This window comes from Semicossyphus pulcher, unplaced genomic scaffold (genome assembly GCF_022749685.1).
Source record: "Semicossyphus pulcher isolate SPU_LCO1_2020_fin unplaced genomic scaffold, fSemPul1.0.p SCAF_19, whole genome shotgun sequence".
NCBI lineage: Eukaryota > Metazoa > Chordata > Actinopteri > Labriformes > Labridae > Semicossyphus > Semicossyphus pulcher.
Window position 1 is genome coordinate 9,242,562 of NW_027211692.1, and position 23,961 is coordinate 9,266,522.

Here is a 23,961-nt window from a genome sequence, read left to right on the forward strand (position 1 = left end):
TTACAGACATAATGCCACCTTGTGGAGATGACTCAGACTACATCCCAGTCATGTGGGCCTGGTTGCAAACACTTTAAATGTAAGAATGGAGATTCGGACAACTTGAGGAACTGTCTGTTTGGAACTACAATAGAGTGATTCCTAAAAGAAGATGAGTAACTAAACAATAAACATAGAAATAAAATACCCACCAAGGTGTGGAACTGTGGCAACATTTCATTCACTTTATTAGCTCAGTGATAGTTAGCTGGATTCTCTGTAAATCAGGGATTATACATTACTATTTGTCACATGCATAGGAAATGATTTACAGCGAAATGTTAAGTTACATCAGAAAATGTGAATGAAAGCCAACTACAATAAAATAGAATATAAAAAGGCAGTATTTCCCCAATAAAGATAATGTATAAGAAAGATTGTCTTTGGGGATATGCTGCAGCTCCTTTCTTACTACTTAACTTGTGCTATCTTAAATTTAGCCTACAGTTAATTCAATTATATTCAAAAGAGCTTTATTGGCACGGGAAACATGCGTTTACATTGCCAAAGCAAGTGTCAAAATAAAAATACAAATTAAGTACAATAAAAGAAGAAAAAGACTAAATGTGTAAACAGAGCTGTATAAAACTGCAGCATTATAATCACTTAGAAAATATGTGGTGTTTAACTTAAAATATAAACTGAAAATGCTGAATTTAATCTTAAAAATATATACAGATTATATACAGTGTAAATATATTCCAATAAAATCCCCAACATAAATAAAATAAATATTTTTTACAGTGGTTGTCTCTACATCTCCAGTACAGTTCGGTGTCGACTTATGCTCTATTATACTTTAGCCGCAGAAATCGTGTGGTGTTTATTGAATGTTATTCGCAGGTCATTGAGGAAGTGGTCCTGTCTGTCCTGGCAGCTGCAGCAGCAGAAATCACATGAGATGGGGCTGGTGTTGTGTCACGTGAGGTGTCGTTTCTAAAACATGGCTCCAACTAGCACAGAGCAAAACAGCATCCGCTGACTGACTGTCGTCTGTCTGCAGCTGACATGCATCAGTAAACATCAGAAAATGGAGCGCGTAGTTATATGTGGCTGTTCTCCGCAGGATGTCCTCGTTTAATAAAGTTAATGTAGTACAAACTCACGATGCGTGAAGCAGGCGGTGCATCCTTAGCTTCATGCTAGGCTAGCTGTCAACTGCTACAAGTGGTGAGAGGTGAGCTAAAGCTTTAAGCGCTGGTTTCACTGCGTGTTTTTCTGTAATTACAGTAAGGTGGCATTAAACCAATAGAGCTGCTCGTAATGACCTTTGTGGCAATGATGTTACTAAGTATATGATATGCTAACTGCTCGCTTGCACTTCCTCTCTAAACGTTAGGCTAATTGTTAAGCTAACTGTTAGCATTAAGTTAACGTTAGTTTCTTAGATGTCTGAAGGCTACAAACTCACTTTCTCCGATATTTATTTGGTGAAAGAGGTTGTCATTGTTATGATAACACTAATATGTTTTGTTTCAGACTTACAATGCTTAGACTGTCGGTTTAAGTTGATTATTATTGTTTCTTCGATGATATCACTGCTTACAAGCTGGTTAGCAGCTTAGCTTACATGTATTTCAACTTTTAACAAATTTGCACTTCCTGACCACTTATATTACTTAGTTACTTTTTGTACAAATATTTAAAAGCACTGGAGAATAGTCTGCCTATTATAAAGCTACATTGTAAATAACTTTAAAATTAGAGACTACTTATCGAGCCTGCCACCAGAGGGTAGAGTATGTGTGTTTTCAGTCATGTGAGCCGAGCTTAGCTCAAACTTCAGGGATTTGAAGAAGAACAAGTAGTCATGTGCATTCATAAACATCATATCCTTTTTGGATTGCATCAGCTGCAACTACATTTACTCATCTAATTTTCCATTTATACTTTTTACTTTCCTTAGGGGGACAGGCTGAAGAGGTGACTTGGCCTGCCCTTGATGGCTTTGACTTCCTCCTAAATGAATGTCTGAAAGTCATCTTTGTTGAAGACAGTGAGGTGTACACAGCAGGACATTGTGGGACTCTTAGCAAGCATTCAACACTCACCATGGATTGGCTGATGCATGCAGTTGAGAAGGACTTGGGGGTTGACCGGCGGCAGCAAGGCCCAGGTCCCCGTCCCAGGGAGATCATAGCCCTCGTCCCTACACGCTGGGTGATGGGCCTGCGGGATAGGAGAGTCATGCGCTGTGCCCGCTTTGACAGCAACAGTGAGGCAGAAATACACACGTACCTTCAGTGTTCCCAGGCAAAGTTGCCTCCTGGCTGGACACGAGTGTGCATTCAGGGTCTGAGGAAAAGCAAGCTGAGCTACAGACTGGCCCGAGACCCTTGCCATCAACTAATGGAATTCATGCCACAGGATTCATATGTCAAAACCATGCAGTGTGTGTCACATCATAATGTCAGGTAATATATGTATCTTTTTACAGTGATCTTGTCAATGACAATTGACATGTGATTTTCGTGAAGATAATTACACTCATTCAGAGACTTAAAAATCTTTACTGTGATATTAGGCAGAGCTAAAACATTTCAGTGATTAACCGGAAGGTTGTTTGAAAGAAAATAAGTTAGCAACAGCTATTCTTGATTGCTCATTCTCGTTGTTGAGCTAAGAAAATGCTAAGTATATTGTGGTTTTGCTTTTTAAAAAGTTAGGCTTAACTGTGTTTCTTCATTTTATATTAGGTTAAATGTATTCGTACACTGTCTTTGAGTTTAGGGCTGTCGTTAACACGTTATTTGAAGAAGCGACCTTGGGCCTTGGGACCATAGTCAGGACATTATTTAACTATAACCTGACATCTCATAGAGCAAATGATTGATTCAAAAAATGTTGAACAACTTGATAATAAAAACAGTCATTGTCAACATTTTTTTCTAAATTAACTTTGCTTTTCTACCAGTGCTGGTTAGGGAAATTTTTCTCATTCCCTGTTAGTGGCATTATTTTTGTGTTTTTTAATTAATTAATTATAGAATAAGATTTTTGAGTCTCACTTGTGGCTTTTGGAAGGTTTCTATATTCAGACTGTTTGCCTTGTGAGGCAATTAAATTTTGAGACTAGATTTCACCAACATCACTTGTTTGCAGTGAATTAATCTGTTGTTTATTCTTTTTCCCACTTCCAGAAATCTGTGGCGTGAAGCTCATTACAAACTTGTGCAAACATACGCAGGAGCCAATGAACAAATGCATGCAGCGGCTGTCGACGCAGTGCGTCATGCTTTACAGAAGCTCTTCAATTCCACATTCATCTCGCCTGACAGAGTTTCACCATCCCTCTCTCCAGCCAGAGAGAAGGAGAAAGAAACTTACTTGCCATCCAGTTCATCTTGTATTTCCAAGTCACACTTGGACCGTCTATGTCCTAACGTTCTGCCGGCAGAGTGTCTGCTGGAGACCTCAGAGATGCTCTACGTGATTCTACCTTACACTCAGTATTCACTCCATGACATTGTCTCCTTCAGCCCAGCCAAGCTCGCTAACAGCCATGCCAAAGTGTTGTTCATTCTCTACCAGTTACTAATAGCTCTGCAGGCATGTCATGCTGCTGGTCTGTCTTGTGGAGAGCTCTCCCTGCAGGACATAGCAGTAGATGAGCGGCTCTGCAGCCGACTCAAGGTCAACCTCACCCATTATGAGGAACTGGGGAAGGAAGGGGAAGCAAACAGTGATATTTCTGGCAGACAAGTGCCAAAAAGTGTCCTGCCAAGTGACAATTCATGCATGAGCCAAGGGAACAAGGGACTTTGCAAAGATTGCTTTGGTGAGCTTAAGACATTGGTTCTGGACTGGGTCCATGGGCGAGTCAGTAACTTCCGCTACTTGATGGAACTGAACAGACTAGCCGGACGGCGAGAAGGAGACCCAAATTATCACCCTGTGCTGCCTTGGGTGGTGGATTTCACTGTGCCATTTGGAAAATTCCGGGACCTCCGGAGGTCAAAGTTCAGGCTCACAAAGGGAGACAAGCAGCTGGACTTCACATATGAGATGACCAAAGAGGCTTTGGCAGCTGCAGTAGGTAATGGGGTCGGTGGAAGCGGTGTAGGCGGAGACCTAAGTGGCTCTGTAGGTGCTGGTGGTTCTGGACAGCCGGACCACCTCCATGTACCTCATCACATATCTGATGTGCTCTCAGACATTACCTACTATGTCTACAAAGCCCGGCAGACACCCAAGTCAGTGCTGTGCAGCCACGTTAGATCCCAGTGGGAGCCTAATGAATACCCAGCCAGTATGGAGCGCATGCAGAGCTGGACCCCTGATGAGTGCATTCCAGAGTTCTACACAGATCCCTCCATTTTCCGCTCAATCCACCCCGACATGCCAGACCTGGATGTGCCTTCTTGGTGCAAGTCGTGCGAGGAGTTCATAGAAGTCCATCAGCGCCTTCTGGAGAGCAGGGAGGTGTCCCAGCATTTGCATCACTGGATCGATCTCACATTTGGCTACAAGCTGTCTGGCAAAGAGGCTGTCAAGGCCAAGAATGTGTGCCTGCACCTCGTGGACAACCACACCAACCTGACTACCTATGGTGTAGTTCAGCTGTTTGACCAGCCCCACCCGCCCCGCTTATCTTCTTCACAGTATGCCCCAGCAGAACCTCCTCTCCTTGGCCTTGCTGCTCTCAACGTGCCTTCTCTACACTTCCCTCAAATCGACACAGCTGCTGACACCGTGGATGGAATGGTGCCAGAGTCCACAGGGTGCGAGTCCAGCGGCTGGACCATGGTAGACAGAGAGGAAGAGCTCGAACAAGGTATGGAAGCGCTGGACTCATTAACGTCCACTGCGTCCTGCGCTGTGCCACTGCCAGGCAATACGGCCGGGGGAAAGACTGGAGGAGAGCACACAGCACTTATTGTATCACAGTCCCCAAGTTCATTCCCTGGTGATTTCTCAAGCAGCTTAGGCCCGGGTTTGCGCAGTGCCGTGCTACAAAGAGGCGGGCCGACGAACAAAAAACACGGAGAGGGGAGTGTGACTGCCACCAATGCAGACGAAATCAAGATCAGCCTCCCTGAGGGCTTCAACCCATTGCAGCCTTTGGAGGAGCTGGAGAAACTGAACAATTTCCTGGTGAAGAGTCTGCACGCTGAAGTATCAAGTGACTGCATGAGAGACGGTGTGATAATTGGATCTCTTCCCTCTCTTACACAGCTATACCAAAGGGACATGCAGGCCCTGGGTGTTCTCATCGCTGAGATATTTTATTCCTGTAAACTGAGGGGAGTGAAACCAGGAAACCCCCTCAGACAGCGTTTCCAAGCTGTCATGAAGCTATGCTCCGCCAGCCTCCGCGATGTGCCACTGTGTTTGCATCATGCTCTGGAGGCACTGCTGCTAATAGAGAAGCACTCTGGGATAGCACACAGAGAAGGACCAGATTGCCCTCGTCCACTCCTTTTCAAATATGACCCCATCCGCGACGGTCTGCCTCCCCCAAACCCCTGCCAGTTACTGAACTCTATCGTCACCCCCTTTCCCTTCCCATCCTATTTTGCAGCACTTCACCATTTTATCTTTTCCTACCACACCAAGATGGAGATTACCTGTGGTTTTCAAGGAAGAGATATTGTCTTTCACCTGTGGCAGCAGCTTGAGACACTGTTGCGGGGTAACATCACAGCTGAGGGTCTTGAGATTCTCTTGCCTTTTATTCTTGCCCTCATGCTTGAGGAGTGCACTGCTGTGTATGCTGCTTGGTACCTTTTCGAGCCCATCTCCAGAGTACTCGGTCCCAGAAATGCAAGCAAGTACTTACTGAAGCCACTGATCAACGTTTATGAAAACCCTCACTGCCTGCGAGGGCGTTTCTATCTCTACACTGACTGTTTCATTCTGCAGCTCATTGTCAGGCTCGGCCTGCAGGCCTTTCTGTCCAGCCTGCTCCCTCACGTGCTGCAGGTCATCACTGGTTTTGAAAGCTGCAGCTCAGACTCTGGTGGGGAAGCTTGCAAAGGGCTGAGGGGTGGCACGTGTAATCTAGGAGAGGAAGAGGAGGAGGACTTCCAGTGTGGCGAGCAGCGGTCTTCTTCTGGGTCTGTTAGTGGGAATATGGGAGCCAGCAGTGGAGCCAGTGGAGGAGCCGGGTTGGTGGGAGACACAGGGCTGGTCGATTACTCGTCTGGCATCAGTCTCAGTGACCAAGTGTTTCTGTCAGAGGCCGAGGACTTTCAAAATGGGTTCTATGTCAACAGCGGAGCAGGGATGGCTGCTGGGAAACAGCAGAGCCAGAACTCTGCAGCCAAGGAGCAAGACCAGGAGTCTTTAAGTGTGGGTAAACTCAGTGACAAAAGCAGCACAAGTGAGCTGTCACTGGGTGATGGCGACTCAATGAGGGATCGCGCCAGTCTCAAGTCAGCTGACAGCAGCCAGGACCTGAAACAAGCCAGTGAAGGAGAGGAGGGAGGGGAGCTGGAGGAAGAGGAGGTGACTGAGACTAATGAGGGGAGAGAGGGGACAGATGACCCCACTGTTCACAACCTGGAGCTCACTCACTCTGCTTGCACAATAGCCACTCTGGAGGGTGAGTTTGTGAATGGAATGGCACTGGAGGAGACAGAGAAAGGCAATGAGGGAGAGCAGGAGGTGGAGGATGACCACGGTCCTTCAGAAGAGTCAGAGGAGAAAGAGCAAAAGATTCTTCTAGGTAAGGGAGTGATTTCCTATTTTTTACCTTTATTATGCGCTGATGGTGTCTAAGTTTTTAAATCATGTCTTTATACACAGATACAGTCTGCAAAACTGTTCGATGGCTCTCTGCGAAGCTTGGACCAACAGTGACGTCTCGATACGTAGCCAGAAATTTGCTGCGATTGCTCACAAATTGTTACATTGGTAGGTACATTTATGACTAAAATTGTTTAATCGCCTCATCAGCGTCGTGTATTGCTGCATGTAATATCTTCACCTCCTTTTCCCTCTCATGTTTTCTTCCTGTAGGGCCTGAGAAACACCAGTTTGTGCCCTCTGCAATAGAGGAGAGCAGTCTAGAGAGTGTGGGGTTGGGCAGCATTTATGAGAAGAAACCTGTGGTTGGTGACCAGACAGCAGGGCCTGTGTTGGAGTGTCTCATCTACATAGCTCAACTTTATGGGGAGCCTGTACTCACATACCAGTACCTGCCTTATATCGGATATCTGGTGAGGCTGGAAAAACAGAGAATGTACACTTGTACAGTTAATAAAGCTGCATTATTTTGTTTTGTTGGAAAAGGAAACGTATACAACTTTTTATGTACATTATTTATCTGATTGATTGAAGGTTTTAATCACAAATGTGTTTGTTTCCAGGTTTTTCCACCGTCTTCGCAGCGTCTGAACACGCGCAAGGAAGCAAGTCTGCTTGGAGCCGTTGCACTTACACAGAAGATTATCGTCTTTCTCTCTGACACCACCCTAATGGACATGCTGATGAAGATCAATCAGGATGTGCTCCTGCCTCTACTGGACTTGCTCACCACCCCGCGCATGGGGTAAATAATATGCATACAACCACACGCATAACACAGATGTTTGTTGAGGTTTAACTACGAAGGATGGGTCATGAATTTGAACCGTCGAAGAAGTGTCGGATATTTTCCAGTGAATGTCGAATAGTATTTGATAGTATTTGAAATGGCCATCCCTAATTACTAGTGACCATGCTTGACAGTCAAACACAGCATGTCAAATCGCAGAACATTGCAGACAGGATGTTTTGCGCTTTATTTGTCACACAATTTAAAGTGTTTATATATTTTGAAATGGAGTGTAATCTGATCACATGCTACAACAGATCTGTCATTCATCCTCTGCTTGGTTGTACCTATTCTGCTGTACTCAGGTTCCCCAGCGGGGTGCAGACTCGCACTGCCGTCTGTCTCAAGACTCTCAGCCTGATGGCTCTCATCTGTCTGCGCATCGGGAGGGAGATGGTGCAACAGCATATGGCTGACACTCTGCGTCGGTTCTTTGCTGTTTTCTCTCTGCTGCATTCTCTGCAGCCCCAAGTATGCGTACACACACACACACACGCACATATACATACATCAAAAAGACAGAGAAGCGCAACGTCAAGTTTATTTCTAGAATACTTTCAACAGGCAGATCTGTCACAAAGAGCATTACAAGGAAAAATGACACAAAGGCAGATAAAAATATGGATGAAAATAGCAGGAGACAGAAACTTGGAAAACAAACCGTCTGACAGGCAGAGAGAGAGACTGCATGACTTTGTTAGCGTGGCAGGATGGTTTTTTTTGCTGTTGCATTAGATGATATAGAAGTACCTTCGTGTAGCTGCACATATTACTTTTGATTATGGATTTGGAAATACAGAGATGGGCTGATGTGCTCCCTTCTACACTGTAGCTGGACAATGCCCCTCGCAGGATTGTGGGAGAAGTCACGGTTGTGGACGTCTGCACTCCTGAAGGGTCAAATGTGACATATGAGTTGGGGGTGTTGGAGGAGCTACAGACTGTATTTAACCCTGAGATGGCCCATGCATCCTACATCCCCTTCTACTGCCTCATAGGTAAGGGATGCTGCAACTTTCTTGTTTTACAGGAAGAAGGTGATATACAAAAATATTTTTCCTCTGCAGTGGTACAAAACAAGCTCTATTTTGATTTCTGCAGGTGATATGGCAATTCGGAAACTAGTTCCCAACCACGCGCTGGTCTGGCAGTTGGCCCAGTCGTACCATCAGAGTGTGAGTCCAGGAGCGAACTTGACAGCAGCATCAAAGGTGGACCTACCTGCATCCTCCGCGGGTCTCTCCACTGCCTTTGGCAGACGTGTGGGTGGCAGTCCGTTCCCTGCACCCTCTACCGCCACCCAGCTGGGAGACTCCCTCCCTGAGTCTGGCACGTTTGGGAGCCACCTGGTCGGAAACCGAATCCAAGTGTCCCGGGACGCTGATTTTGATGGTAGTTCAACCTTGGGTTTGGCCGGGTCCTGGGGACGCTCCAGCCATATCACACCCATTATCACCACATCCTCCACCTTCACCACTTCATCTGTTGGCACAGCGCCCTTTTCCTCCTCCTGGGTGACAGACCCCACCCCAGAGGACAGTGCCCTGAAGCAGGAGCTCCCTCGCAGCGGCCGCTCGCTGCAGGGCAACTGGCTGGCTTACTGGCAGTATGAGATTGGCCTAAACCAGCAGGATCCACATTTCCACTTCCACCAGATCCGACTGCAGAGCTTTCTGGGTCACTCGGGCACAACCAAGTGTTTGGCACCTCTGGCAGGAGAGGATTACTTCCTCTCGGGTAGTAAAGACAAAACAGTGAAGCTTTGGCCTCTCTATAACCACGGTGATGGAACGCAGGAAGTGGAGCCCAGGCTGACATATAACGACCATCGAAAGTCAGTCTTCTATGTTGGACAGCTGGAGGCCTCACAAGAGGTAGTCAGCTGTGATGGCACTGTGCACCTATGGGACCAGTATACAGGTAAGAGATATTATGCAGTGTCAAATACATGCATGAAATAACATGTTTTCTCTGTAACTACACTCTATCTGTTGTCTGCAGGCAAGCAGATCCGCTCGTATGAAGCTGTTGACGGAAAGAACCCCATCACCGCTGTCACCACCATGCCAGCTCCACACTGCAGTGTTGTGTTTGGCAGCGCAGATTCTGTTCTCCGCTTCATTGATCCTCGCAAACCAGGATTGCAGGTTGTAATTTCACTTAGCAAGCTCATTCTGGCGAGACCCAATCCATAAAACATCCACTAATTAACATTGATTACTGTGTTTACAAAATGGTACCACTTTTTACACTTCTCCACTATAGAGCTGTTTCAGCCCTGACATTGACAAATCTTCCCTTGTGTCTCCAGCATGAATTTCGTCTGGCATACAACAATGTAAGCGCTGGGCTCATCCGCTACCTGGCAGTGAGCCCCTCGGGGCGCACCGTGGCTGCAGGTTTCTCCTCCGGCTTCATTGTTCTGCTAGACGCACGTACTGGACTTATTCTGAAGGGCTGGCCGGCTCATGAGGGAGATATCCTCCAAATGAAGGTATACTTAGAGAGTGTTTGGGTGTGTGGCTCTTTACCTTACACCAGTAGCACTGAATAGGGCTGCCTCTTGGCCACATCTTTATCAGCCTCTGGTGTTTAATAGAGACACTTTTTAATTATAGAAGATGATCTGTCCACAAAGGTTTGGCTACCTCTGAGAGTAAAGCGAAATATCTGTGATGAAATTAAAGATAAAATGGTGACCCCACACTAACTTTTGAACCCTTGTGACACCGAGTACACATGGTCACTTTGTGTTTCCCAACACTGTGCTGACATGCGTGGGACTTGTTTATGGTCAAGTTGTTTACATGAGACGTGGGCCGGTGGACGTGGGTCATTGCATGTGTCAAAGAAATGGGCTGCCGCTCAAACTTTGGATTTTACCAGCTAAACCTGCTGTCACAGTGGGCAGATCCTCCATGACTCTATTCATTTTGTTCAGTTGTATGAATTTATGAACGACTGTTGCTTTGCTTTAAAATGTGTTGTGTATTTTGAGAAACCAGATGGGACAGAAGGAGGACGCTTTGTCAGCTCTGGTGCATTAATCAGCAGAATCTGTTGGGCATGAAATCATAATTAGGCTCCATTGTAAGCAGTGGAAACTTTTGGATCATCACAACTGTGGAAATCATAACCCATACAGTATATATAGGTCAATGATCACTACTCTCTCTTTCTCTGAGCAGCCTACATTACATCCATACCGTGTGTCTGACCTAAACAGTTATTAGATCATTCTGCTCTGATGCGTGACCTTCTTTTTATTGTGGTTAAGATCTTGTTGAAATGATCAGTACTGACTGTTTTCTTGCCCCTGATAAAAATACAACCCTGAGTTTTCAGTTGTAAGGAAGGGGAATATTGCTGTTTGAGGTGCTTTCAGCCTGAAAAAAAAGAATGAATAAACTACCATATATTTATAATATATGTCATGATATCTGTACTGTCTCATGATAAAGCCCATATTGTAATCATAGACATCAGATATTGACGCCAGAAGGTGTGGCTGTACTTTTCAGCAGTCATGTGATAAATATTCAACAAGACGATCAGCCAAGCGGCGTTTATTTTGACATTCCCCAGAGGACACAGGCGAATACTAAGTGCTGCACAGATGGGGAGAGTTGTTCCCAACAAATCTGTTGTCAACAGAGCGCAAAGATGAGCAAACTTTATTTAACCCCAAATTAGGTCAAGGATTGTATCTCTAGTTTTAAAGGCACAAGTTTAGGCAAATATGGACACAAGTTACTCATTAGAAAGACCACTGTGGTTCTCATTGGCACATTCATATTACTCAGACTTCCCCTCAGTTCTTGCGTGTTTTAACGTGTGGCTCTTTTTATGTTCAGCTGGGAAACAAAAAAAATTACTTTCTTTTCTTTTATATGAATTAATAAATTTGACCAATTTTGTTCTAAATATGATAAAACAATTGAAAAAACTCAGCTGAAGGTTCTCAGTTTGTCGGTACATGAACAGAACTCGTCCAGTATTTGTCATCAAATCTCAGTCTATGTGCTATAGAGCAGCAGTCACTCAGTAACTGTGAACAATATGATTAAGAAAAGCATGTAAACAAACTGTCTGAACATGTGTGCCACATGTTTCTGTTTATCATTTTTAATTACAAATCGTTGATAATTTTTATATTGTCTCGCTTGCTACTTAATCACAAACATTGAAAAAGTCAGAGCGGAAATGTTTTCTCTGTATGACACAAATAGTCATATTTTTTTTCTATTTTTTTGTCCTTTTCAGGCTGCAGAAGGAAATTTGGTCATCAGCTCCTCCACTGACTACACACTCAGCGTGTGGAAAGATCTGGAAAACAAGCCTCTTCGCCAGTACAAGTCTCAGTCCGACCCCATCCACGCCTTTGACCTTTACGGCCCAGAGATTGTAACCGGAACAGTGGCTAACAAGATCGGGGTGTACTCCATGGCGGATATCTCCCTGAGCCCCGTTAGCAGCACAAAGCTGAGCTCCGAGAACTTCCGCGGCACTCTGACCAGCCTGGCTGTCCTGCCCACCAAGAGGCTCTTACTGCTGGGCTCTGAGAACGGCGCCATCCGGCTTTTAGCTTAGAAAAAAAATCAATGGCTCCCAGCTACTCTAAACACAATTACCCCTGACCTCTTAAGTGTCTTATTGGTGAAGACAGGCAGGTGTCTGAGCTCCCTCTGTCCCTTCCCCTGAGAGGTCAGTTGTACTGGTAGGGCAGTTAAATTCCTCCAAATTGCTTTTTGAATGAAGCAGCACAAGCAAAGGCATTGTATAAGCTACATGTGTCTGAATCTTGCACCGGATTTGATTGAAAGGAAATGTGTGCCACGCACTCAACATTTATCATGTACAGTAGATCCCGTGATTTTTTAAAATAAAGCCTATAGATGTATAGATAGTATATTATGGGACATTCTTATCATGACAAGGTCATTTATTCTTTTGACAAGGTCAGTCATTCTGTTCAAACGTATGAATCAGAAGACGAGCTCAGGAAGGTGGAACCAAACACGGTTCTTATGTAGTGTTTACACTTTCCAAATAGATGCATAACAACACCAAAAATACATCGACCTCCACGTTCATTTCCCTCGATGTTAGAATACATGCGTATCCAAATGCACTGATTAAACTATGCAGTATTTGTAGATCGAATCATTTGTTTGTGTTAGCGTCAATTAGTGTTTCATGAGAGCTTTTTTCACAGATTGTTTATACATCACTAACAATAAAATGACACCCACTGTTTGGTGGACGGTCTCGGTGCATCCTCTCAGTGTGGAGACGCTTCAATTGTCGTCCCATTACAAAAGTCAGCTACTGATGCACAGCCTTTCTTCTCCTGCACAAGTATGGCCTGTAACATTTAGACTCTCACTCAGATTTTAAAGACTGAATGTTTTTATCCACTAATAAATTACTTGAAGTTGCTTTAGGGTTTTAAAACCGTGCTTAGAGACTCTTGATTTAGCAGTCAGAACCTGTAGCAACATTATACTGGGAGTATACAGCAGATGCCAGTTTGACTGGGTATGCCTGTTGTTAGACTCACCACTTTCTTATTTCTGACTACAAAAGGTAACAGAAACAGTCAATGCCAAGATGAACAATTTTGTATTTTAATATTTGTTACTGCATATGTAGATAAAATACTGACAAAAGTTATAAATCAATAAAAAAAAACAGTTTAACTTGCTCCTTAATGTGTTCTGCAAATGAATATACAGCTGAGATTTTGTTCCTTAAATCAAGATCAATTTTACCCAAACTCAATCTGTCCAAGCTTTCAAAGTCCATTAGCATCCATTAATCTAATCTCTCCCCTTTGTATGATTTCTTTTCCACACTTTGCCTAATTTTGTAATTATTTGCCCAAAGCTGAATATGCTCTGACAAGTGTACTACACCCTTTTGATATTTTGTGTTTTTGTAAACTTAAAGCTCAGTAATCATAAAATGATCAACTTTGTTTAAAAAAGAAAATTTGTAGTTGCATAATTGGTAACAATTGTTCCAGCATCTCTTTGAGCATTTTAAGAGAAGTCCATGAAAACGCTTATTTATTAACTGGATTAATAAAAAACTGCTTTCAGTGTTCCAGTTGTTCTGTGTGATTCAGCTGCACTCATCATGACGCCCAGCCTGCTTCTCGATCCTGTTTGAGTCACTACAGCACAGATTGGACAAAGTCCTCTTTGGTGTTTGCAGACCGCTGTCATGTGATCTATAACATACCACTTTGGCTCATTTGGTCACATCTCACCACAAAATATGTTCATTTATGTCTTATCCTCTGTCCCTCTGTTGAGCAAAAATTGGTCGCAACATACAAAGTTTGTAGGCGGATCATGTAGGCTTTCTTTTCTGTGAAGTTGGACACATGGAAGCCGGGGGCTTTCTTGGAAGTGTGGCCTTGTGTCCTCTGATGTCAAATGTGCAACTCTGCTGTCAGCAGGCTGTATTTGTTTGCCCACACAGAGTTGGATCATTATTTAATGAATCTGTTATACTTCCTGTCAAAGATTTAGTTGCCATAATTTCATCACCTGCCCACTGATAAGCAAAACAGTTAAGTGTCTCTGTCTTCTATATTTAACGGTGGCTGAGTCTCAGTCGCTGCATTTACAAACAAATAGTGGCTTAAAGAGGCCCCAATCAATGCAAGTTGATATTTAACTGTTTGCTGAGCAAATGCCAATCTTTTACTCCCAGGAATTCTGCCATCCACAGTCACTTAGTCGCTCCTTTTTTGGACAAGGCAGCAAGTTTTTTTTCTAATTTAAATTTAAGGTAAGATCAGTTTTACTTTTATGAACTTACTTTGACCGATTGTTTATTCGAATACTTTGAAAACTTGGTGGAATTAGTAAAACACTAATCAGTTATGATGGATTTTTCATGATTGTGAAAGGTCTGCAAACGGGACTGCGACGCCTCGCCAGTTTATATTTTTAATGTGTTTTTACGTTTGAACATTTTATGTGGGTTTGACTTCAGATTGTATCCACCACGGGGGACTAATACTTAAACTGTTACTTCTATAGGCTTTACAGTTCATAGCCTCTAAAACTATTTTATTGAACTATGAATCTGGAATATTAGAATCTGGCTAAAGACGGGCTGTATATCGACTGAAAGCACATACTGTGCGTTTTCTCTGTGGAACTCTTGATGCGCCCTCTGAATAGTCTTTTGTGTGGCTGTCATGTTTTAGGCATATTTCCAGATGATCTGAGGTCCTTTAAAAGAGAGGGCGACTAAGTGGAGTGAAAGTGTTTGAGACCTGCACACAATTCATCAAAGAAACTATAAACAAAAGGTAAGAACGTCGTGTTTTTTAGATGTTTGAGCATCAGAAGTATATATGTGGTTTCATAATAATGACAAGGACACATTTATTTCAGTCGACGTCTTTTTCAGTTCCGTTGTAAGAACATGGACCTTCGTCTGACACTCCTGTTGATCGGTATTTGCAGCCAAGGAGTCACTGTAATGCATTTAAATTACTTCAAAATCACTCTCAAGATTATGCTAGGCCTTTATAATGTGTGCTAACATATAGTGCTTGTAAAGATTGTTAAAAAATACACTGTTTCTGATCAACAGAATGGGGAAGTCGCAGACAATGAGTCAATCCCTCTGGTGCCTCTCATTCCTTTGATGCCCAGTCACCCCATACAGGTGAGGACAAAATACAATCTAAAAGAGTTTTAAAGTTTTTCTTTCAGTGCTCTGTCATTAGATGTTTGAAAAGTATTTCCTCGTCTTATTCCTGCCTTTAGCAAGTAGATAACGCAACTACGCCACAACCACAAACTGCAAACTCAACGGAAGAACCTTTAATCGTTACAAATACTTCCGATGGGGGCTCATCAGCGGGGGAAGGGGGTTGTCCGTCTATCAGCCGAAGCTCACAGTCGAGGGAGGCCATCGCTGCTGCCATTCAGAAGTTGGGAGTGCAGCTGTTGCAGAATCTGGATCCGACGCCAGAGCAACCAAATGTCATTATATCTCCTTTCAGCATAGCATTAGCGCTCTCCCAGCTGGCTTTAGGTATGCATGTCCTACTGCAGCTTTGACGTGACACATTACACTACAAATATTTAATCACATTGAGGTTTATCGTCACCTCGAGACTGTTGCTGTTCTTATCCAATTAAAGCCTGTCTCTTCTGTACAGGTGCAGTTAATGAGACTCACGAGCTGCTGATGCAACACCTTCATGATAACACTCTCCCCTGCTACCACGAGTCTCTGCATAATGTCCTCGTGCATCTTAGAAGTGATCTGCAAATTGCCACACGTATCTTCCTGCGCCAAGGTAACTTCCTGGAAGTACTTTTTTGAGACTTCACATCTCCTGCTTGCACAAACATTTTGTCTACTTATAATTTATAATTGAGCAGTTTTATAGAGAATTGTAGCCTGAGAGAGTGTGTGTTTATCTTGTGTTTTAGGGTTTGAGCCAAAGCCAGAGTTTGTCAATGAATCCCGGCGGTTATATGACTCGGAGCCAGCAGTCTTGGAGAGCCTGGAGCAGATAAACAACTGGGTAGAGAATGCGACAAACGGAATGATGACTGACTTCCTGTCGGCTTTACCACCCAATCTGCTCGTCATGCTCATTAATGCTGTCCATTTCAAAGGTGAAATGTCACCCTATTCATTATATATTCATATCAATTAGACTATTTTCTCAGATATTATGTTCCAGATGAGATCACTTACTCTTTGTTTTTTTTTCCGACAGGAGAGTGGAAAGCCCGATTTGATCCTCGTTTTACCTCCAGAGGTGTATTCTACCTTGACAACAAGAACATGGTTGATGTAGAAGTGATGGAAGATGCCAAACATCCCTTAAGTTTATTTATTGATAATGAACTGGATGCTCAGGTAAAAAAAAATTGTTTACTCCGTGTCCACAAAATACACTTCTTATCATACAGTTGGAACAAAAACTTAAACATGAACTTTTCTTTCCTATACAGGTAGCGAGCTTCCCATTCCAGAGGTCCATGAGCCTGCTGGTAGTCATGCCTCTGTCTGGCCAGGTGAATGTGTCTTCACTTTCTGCAAAGCTGAATGTCTCTGAACTGTATAATCGTCTGCCCAAGCCGAGGGCTGTTCAGGTTAAAGTCCCCAAATTCAAACTGGAGTATGCCCAAGAGCTACAAGATGTTTTTACCAAATTAGGTAAGGTCTTTGTTATGGCAGCTAATTTAACCACTAATCCAAATTCTTCTTACTTGATCAAAATGTTTTGTCGCAGACTAGAATTGACCTTGTCCTCTGCTCCGCATTAGGCCTCGGAGAGATGTTTTCCAGTCCCAACTTAGCTGACATGGCAGACGGCCCCCTGCTGTTGTCCAGTGTGATGCACAAGTCCTGCATGGAGATAAACGAGGAGGGTGCAGAGGCTGCTGCAGCCACCACGGTCGTCATCTCACGGTCGTCCAACCCTATTTTCCACCTCATCCAACCGTTCTTCTTTGCCCTTATGGATGAAAAGACTCAAGTACCGATCTTCATGGGAGTCATCAACAACCCGAATCCTGGAGCTCCAATATTGGTGAGAGGAGACCTCGGAAACAAAGATAAAGTGGGATTCCCAATTGATAAGGATCAAGTTGGCACATTTGGAGGCCCGCCCAAGTAGAGACTAAAATCTGCTCTGCTGTACCAAAGGAAACCCAGACCAAGACCTCTATGATTGTACAGATGAAATGTACAATATCATTGGATCAAAACATGTGAAAAGAGATGCTTCATATGCGTCTTTATTTTGCTGTAACATAAACAAACTGAGGAGGCCAATATTCCAAGTGCAAACCAAGCATTTCGAAATAAAAATACAGTTTTGCTGCATTAGATTACACATCCTGGACAAGCAACTCTTAAAATGATAATTAGAGAAAAGAGATCATTCATACCCATTGTAAACTAAGAGTTCATTGATTTCACTTTATTTTCATTTAATGGTGTAATAAATTGATTTCAATCACATCATGTCTTGGTTAATAGTTTTATTTTGCCCTTGTATCAGAAAATGTTTGATCTGAATGTAAATTGATGCATTTTTGAAACTGGGAAAAGAAAACACTCTGACATTTGTACACGGATGGCCTGTTTTAATTAGAATATCAGCTATTTGTTGTTTTAGCTAATAGCGTCACCTTTTAATGTTCTTTTGCAAGTAACTAAGTGGTATTTAGTGTTTCTTCAAACCAGTTTCCCCCTTGTCTTCTTGACAAAACAAATGAATTATTAAAATGGTGCCATAACAAATTAGAGATACTTTATATGTTTTTGTAAAAAATATTTTTAATTAGTCATTATCTTTTTAAATGTGGTTTTATCCACTATATATGTAGTGAATTATTTCAATTATTTCCAAATGAGTGTGTGAGGTTAAAAAAAATTAAAGGAAAAGGTTACTTCTTGCATACTTAAATAACACAGCACACTTCATATGTAATGACCACATTTTAAAAACTATACTTACGTAACATATACCACAGTTTCAAAAGTATTAACCTTATAATTATTAGAAATGTGATAATTCAACATCCTTAAATCTTTTTGTTTTCGTTTAGCCTGACATCCACAATTTTCCTATGGCTTTGAACGCATCGTAGTTAGCGCCTGACGTCACGGTGTGTTTGGCGCTCACTTTCCCGCAGCTGGTCTCCGGTCAGTTTTACAGTGTTAACCAGCCCAGCAGATCCACAGTGATTACAGACTGCAAACTGACGCCAGGTCTGTGAACGGAAACGGAAATTGAAGCAGCGAATACGACGCTTGGCGCGTTTGTCCAAGTAGTTGGCGCCACAGACACAATTCATTCAGCACTGTCAGTGGAAGAAGCTTAGAGTTGGTTGTCTTGCTTACATTTCGGTAAAGTTTACTTTTTGTTGCTAAAACTCCTATTCGCAGACATGACGAAGCTCTCCGAGGGTGCCATTGAGGTAAGGATAATATCTGCACAATAATTATGAGCTAAAACATACATTTTCAAAATGAATTAGAAATAATATTGTGCAGTCTTTGTTCGCTTAGAGAGGCTAGCGGCCAATTGTTTGCATTCTAACTTTATTGTATGACTAAAAAGCACGAACGGTTGTCAATGCTAGCTTAATTTCAGAGTAGCAATTTTTAACGTTTGTGCCTTGTTTAAATTCTAACGTTAAGCCAGCACACTAATTTCAGTTAGACTTAACGTTAGATATGAACGCTGTATAAGCTTTGTGCTAAAGACCGATTTTATAACTGTTTTCGGGTAAAATATTGTATGTTTTATTAAACTTGACATTAAATGGCTTAATAATCTAACTAAAGATGTTTGTTTCCAGGCTCTCATAAACGGCACCGGTGAAAACGACCTGGTGCTTCAGTTGGTGGTGAGTTACAAAAGAATAATATAACCCAGTCTTTTTAAAAATGTATTGAAACTGCATTTTATATTATAATGCAAAATACTACAGCATTCAGTGGTGTGCAGCTCTCTAAGGCAGGTTGTCATACTGTTACATATTCAACAACAGGCGTCACTCCAGGAAACATGATGCAGCTGTTAAATTAACAAAAGATACACTAACCTAACTTAAGCTAAATTTTAGGGATGCAAGATATTGGATATTTTGCAACCCTTTTTTTGCCGATTTCGACACCAATATATTAGGCGCATGTTTTTCTCCACCTAATTGCAGAAGTCTCCCCTGTAGTGGAATTGATATCATGCCTGCTCTTATTGTAGTGGCCCACTGGCAGATGCAGAAATAACATTCACTGGGCAATATAAGAAAACAACTTGAAATTAGGTTATGTACAAAATACCAAATTTATTTGTTTGTAACATTTTCTTTTTTGGGGTAATCATCGAGCATTTAGGCATAATTAAAGCGTTTAGCTGCAGACAATTGACATATCTGCCAATGCCGATATGTCATTTTCAAGCCGTAATCTGCAGATACCGATAACGTGCCGATAATATCGTGCATCCCTACTAATTTTAACGTACCACACACCTAATCTAAAGGAAATGAATGCTGCACAATCAGATAAATAGTATATTTGTAAGGAGAAAACTTTTTTGATGTATAGTGTTGTGTCATATCACCTTTTCAGAACATTCGCAAGATTGAGGGAGGAAGCGGTCATACCCGCTGGAGGGTGATGATGAGTGATGGGCGACACACTCTGTCCTGTAAGTTTGTTTCTTTGTTTTCAGCCCCCCTTTTCTTTTTTGTAACAAATGGTGGAGTGCATATGTTTTCTAAAATAGCAGATCTGCAACAGACAAAGTAACATATAAAACAAGTTACTGGATCTGCTCCTATGAATATCCTCCTTACTTTCCTGCACTTCTGCAGCCTTCATGCTCAACACCCAGCTTAACCACATGGCTGAGGAGAATTACCTGGTCCAGAACTGCGTCTGCCTTCTAAAGAAGCATGTGACCAACATACTGAAGGATGGACGGTATGTTGTAACTGTCATTTTTTTGTCTTTTATATCAAGATTTTGACCGTATTTTCCCACTTTCGGGCATATTTGTTTAGTCTCTTCTAAAGTTAATGCATACAAGGATATGTTCTGCTGTTTATGGGGATGTCTTGTTACAGACGGGTGGTGATCATTTTGGAAATTGAGGTCCTCAAGCCTGCCGAAGAAGTTGGAGGAAGAATAGGTGACCCTACTCCTCTCACTGATGGTAAGGCTTCAAAACACATTTCAAAATGATTTGCTGCTTATAAAGTGGGATTGGTTTTAAACCTGCCTTACACAATGAGTCCTAGTGTCACTGCAGGTTAATACTGATATCATCTTCCTTGCAGTTCATGTGAAAGCCCCACAGTCGGCGGCAAACCCAGAACCCCGCCCTCCACTGCAGCAACAAAACCGTAATGAAGGTGTGTACATTTTTATTTTGAACTCTTAAATTAAAACCGGTACGTACTGTGGAGAAACACACTGTACAAATAACTCATAATAGAACCACTAGATGGCAGCATTTCTCTACTTCCTTCTTTGATCTTGGTGACCCACAGATTTACAGGACAAAGTAAATTTGACTGCCTTGTTGTATTTTTAGCTCTTTCTTTTTCTTTGAGCCTTTCTCAAGAGTTTCTCAACAGCTTTATTAAAACTATTCCTCTTTTTCCTGCAAATCCTAAATATCATAAACAGTAAACCTGTGTGGATGGTTAGCTGTCTCTGCCAGTACATGTCAATCATTGCATCTATCACAGCAGAACATACATTTAAAAAAACACAAACTACCTAGAGAGAAAATATTAATCACTGTGAGCAAGCAGCTTCAGTTTTGAAACATTGGCAGCTGTTTAAGTCAAAGACAGTTGGTAGATCACACCACTGCAAATAACCTGAACCAGGAGAGATGTGCAATCCAGCTGTCAGAGGGGTTTTGCAGTCTTCTTGTGTGTGTCATAGCAGGTATTCATCCCTCTAATCTGCCGTGTGGGAATTGAGGTTGTGGCGAGCACCGTCCTCATCAGCACAGTCATTGTTCATTTCTCTGTGTGTGCTGCTTGATCTGGGGGCTTAATTACCAGAAGTGCAGTGGTTGGCAAAGTGGGAGGACTAAAGTGGACACTTTGAACTCTAATCCTCCACGTGAGACGCACACAAATCAAATGTGCAGCGCTTGTTCAAACGGAAAATCTCAAAGTCAGGCAGCAGCGCTCTCCTGGGGAGGAGCAGCTCCAGTTTGTTATAGCATTTCACACTCTGCCCTGATTCTGTGAAATGTGAATCATCCTTCGCGCAGAAACGCTGGATCACACATCTCCCACAACTTGAGCTGAGAGGATTTTTGTTTCCTGTTTCTTTCTTCTTGCTCGACTTGAGAGTCGACGGTGGTAAATTTACTTTAAGTCATTAGGTTTTTCTTTGATGAAACTTCCCTCATGAAGTGAGATAATTACAGTGATCAAGCAGTTGCAATCCACAGAAATTGGATTTTTGTAATTCGCCTCTGATGAATAATGTATGTGCCTCTCTCTTGACTTCTCTCCATCACTGCTCTTCATGGATCATTAATTTCTCCCTTAGTTCCTCCGACTGTGCAGCGAGGTTTCAATAAAGACTTTGGGAAGAAGGCCCCATCTGCTATGCCCAGTACTCCAGGGGGCGGCTCCAAAATTGTGCCCATCGCCAGCCTCAACCCCTACCAGTCCAAGTGAGTGTGTTAACCAGTCATTGGGAAGTGGAGTCAGGTGGTCTTCAAAGGTTGTTTATTTGCCATGTTGAGGATGATAACAACAAATTACTGCATACATTTCAAATAAAGGAATAAAATAATTAATTGAAATTGAAATAAAATTCAACAAAAACAATTTTAAGGGTTGCAAAATGGAGCCAGTCATTGAAGGCAACCAAAGGTTGGAAACTATATCATTAACACATAAGATCACAACGTGACGCTATCGATCGTCAGATGAGACACTTCGAGAAGTGCTGAATCACCTCCAGTGTAAACCATCAGGCTTTTTTTGTTGTATTTGATGCTATTCTATTGGATGAGACAGTGGACATATTTTTGTATTAAGTGTTTTAGGTCTAGGAGGCCTCTGTAGATAATTTGGTTTTAGGTTAAATGTATTTAATAAATCAGACAACTCACAAACAAAATGGGAATCCACTCAGGGTCTTCTAGACCAGTGGTTCTCAACTGGTCTAGCACCCACCACCTCCTCCTTAATGACGACTTGCGACCCAAGTTTTGAAAATTTTCAATCGCTTACGTAATGAAAAATGGTGCAGTTTGGACCCGAGACAGAACAAAACATCACAGTGTGTCAACGTCACAAAACACAACAGTGTAATATTCGAGCAAAATGACCAGCAGGTAGCAGTGCATCAGAGGAAAATATGCCCTCTACAATTCATTCAGTTAGCAGTCTTTTCCAACAGAAATAAACAAATAAAAAAGAGTATAATGAATGCAACAACATTAGGGCTCATCAAGTTTCAAGAGTGTAAATGTCACTGTAGCTGGGATTACCCAATCAGTGGATACAGGGAGTGTGAATAAACTACACTACTACTGCATGCACGTCACAGGAAACACATGGCTTTTACTTTCAATTACCGGATTGTTTGACACAGTTTTGTTTTAGTAGAGTTTTTTTCAGACTCACTTAAGTATTTCAAACAAATTCTCTTTGCCTCTGCCGTTGTTTTATCTCAAGATTCACACCAGTCACGGTGTTTTTCGATCCCATTCCGGGTCTTTATGAGCACCATTGGACAACAGCATGTGCTCATACTTAACCTAATGAGGCTTAACCCTGATGTACTCTTCTAGGCTTACTTACCTTACTCCAGGACTCCATAGTCACCGACTAACTAAGCTAAACTGAGGCCATGTCCATGAAAGCCACTTCCTGGTTTAACTAGTACACATTAAGGCCTACTCCTGGCTTAATCAAAGCCTTGTCTGTGAAACCACCCCCCTATGTATTAATCTGCCAAACACAGGTGTTACTGTAACATCATGGCTACGTTCTATTGAGTAGTGCCAGTCCAGGGCTCATGCTGACTTCCTGGCATGCCTAAATGTAACAGCTATTGTTAACATCATTAGGCCTTCTCCTCTGCTTTTCTCTCCTATGAGTCACTTAAATGTCTCTGCAAAGCTTGTTGCAGAGGAGGGAGGAAAGAGATACATGCTTTAACATTGTCATTTATCCGAGGGGCCGCTAGGGGGCAGATCAATAAAGGTTGAACTGGTGAATGAATGAATGGCATAATACAAAAGCTTATGTGGAGATAAACAACCCTGTTTGAATAACTTCATTCTTGCGTGTGATCGGCAGGTGGACCATCCGCGCCCGTGTAACCAACAAGAGCAGCATCCGCACATGGAGCAACTCCCGCGGAGATGGCAAACTGTTCTCCATGGAGGTTGTTGATGAGAGTGTGAGTGTTAATTTTGTCCCTCTGATATTTCTTTAATGTTAAATAAACTAAAAGATATCTCAACTTGTAACTGGAATGTCCCTAACCTTCTTTAATATATTAACCATGTTATGTGTTTTTAACAGGGAGAGATACGACTGACCGGCTTCAACCAGGAAGTTGATAAGTTCTTCGGCCTCATCGAGGTTGGCAAGGTGAGATGTTCCTCCACATAATGATTCAGTACGTGTCAAAGACTGATTAGGCCCTAGATTGTTCTTGCAACAGCTGCCACTACTTTGTGAGTTAAAACCACAGAGACTATGAATGAGTCATCTGGCAACACTGTGCCCATACAATAAGCTGCTTATGATCATCTGCCAGCCTTTGTTGATCCCCACAGTCTGAAGTCGTATCTTGTTTGCAACATTCAGTCAGGTGATGTATGATTAACACAT

At 42.5% G+C, this 23,961-nt stretch overlaps 3 protein-coding genes across 3 annotated transcripts in view; all 3 read left to right on the forward strand.

Annotated features, from left to right (window-relative positions):
• Positions 1-1,007: 1,007 nt before the first annotated feature.
• Positions 1,008-13,680, forward strand: wdr81 (WD repeat domain 81). Its single transcript, XM_069668796.1, has 12 exons — positions 1,008-1,216; positions 1,946-2,453; positions 3,180-6,706; positions 6,787-6,894; positions 7,000-7,199; positions 7,350-7,531; positions 7,882-8,047; positions 8,409-8,574; positions 8,678-9,496; positions 9,578-9,723; positions 9,888-10,070; positions 11,840-13,680. Exons 2-12 carry the CDS (start codon positions 2,092-2,094, stop codon positions 12,164-12,166), a joined length of 6,186 nt encoding a protein of 2,061 aa, XP_069524897.1. The 5' UTR covers positions 1,008-1,216; positions 1,946-2,091; the 3' UTR covers positions 12,167-13,680.
• Positions 13,681-15,019: 1,339 nt separating this feature from the next.
• Positions 15,020-17,504, forward strand: serpinf2b (serpin peptidase inhibitor, clade F (alpha-2 antiplasmin, pigment epithelium derived factor), member 2b). Its single transcript, XM_069668917.1, has 8 exons — positions 15,020-15,073; positions 15,191-15,265; positions 15,367-15,637; positions 15,765-15,905; positions 16,042-16,230; positions 16,335-16,477; positions 16,573-16,777; positions 16,888-17,504. Exons 1-8 carry the CDS (start codon positions 15,020-15,022, stop codon positions 17,238-17,240), a joined length of 1,431 nt encoding a protein of 476 aa, XP_069525018.1. The 3' UTR covers positions 17,241-17,504.
• Positions 17,505-18,448: 944 nt separating this feature from the next.
• rpa1 (replication protein A1) overlaps positions 18,449-23,961 on the forward strand; it is a 29,329-nt gene continuing 23,816 nt past the window's right edge. The window contains exons 1-9 of the mRNA XM_069668603.1: positions 18,449-18,549; positions 18,934-18,981; positions 19,709-19,787; positions 19,954-20,062; positions 20,206-20,294; positions 20,419-20,493; positions 21,656-21,782; positions 23,422-23,524; positions 23,650-23,718. Coding sequence (XP_069524704.1) covers positions 18,520-18,549; positions 18,934-18,981; positions 19,709-19,787; positions 19,954-20,062; positions 20,206-20,294; positions 20,419-20,493; positions 21,656-21,782; positions 23,422-23,524; positions 23,650-23,718 — 729 coding nt within the window. The 5' untranslated portion in view covers positions 18,449-18,519. The remainder of the gene's footprint in view (positions 18,550-18,933; positions 18,982-19,708; positions 19,788-19,953; positions 20,063-20,205; positions 20,295-20,418; positions 20,494-21,655; positions 21,783-23,421; positions 23,525-23,649; positions 23,719-23,961) is intronic.

Bases quoted from the DNA above. Each gene is read 5' to 3' on its own strand.
- wdr81 (XM_069668796.1), top strand. From the start codon at position 2,092: ATGGATTGGCTGATGCATGCAGTTGAGAAGGACTTGGGGGTTGACCGG. The intron at 6,707-6,786 runs GTAAGGGAGTGA...CTTTATACACAG, and splicing joins AGAGCAAAAGATTCTTCTAG to ATACAGTCTGCAAAACTGTT. The intron at 7,200-7,349 runs GTGAGGCTGGAA...GTTTGTTTCCAG, and splicing joins TGCCTTATATCGGATATCTG to GTTTTTCCACCGTCTTCGCA.
- serpinf2b (XM_069668917.1), top strand. From the start codon at position 15,020: ATGGACCTTCGTCTGACACTCCTGTTGATCGGTATTTGCAGCCAAGGA. The intron at 15,074-15,190 runs GTAATGCATTTA...TCTGATCAACAG, and splicing joins TTTGCAGCCAAGGAGTCACT to AATGGGGAAGTCGCAGACAA. The intron at 15,266-15,366 runs GTGAGGACAAAA...TCCTGCCTTTAG, and splicing joins TGCCCAGTCACCCCATACAG to CAAGTAGATAACGCAACTAC.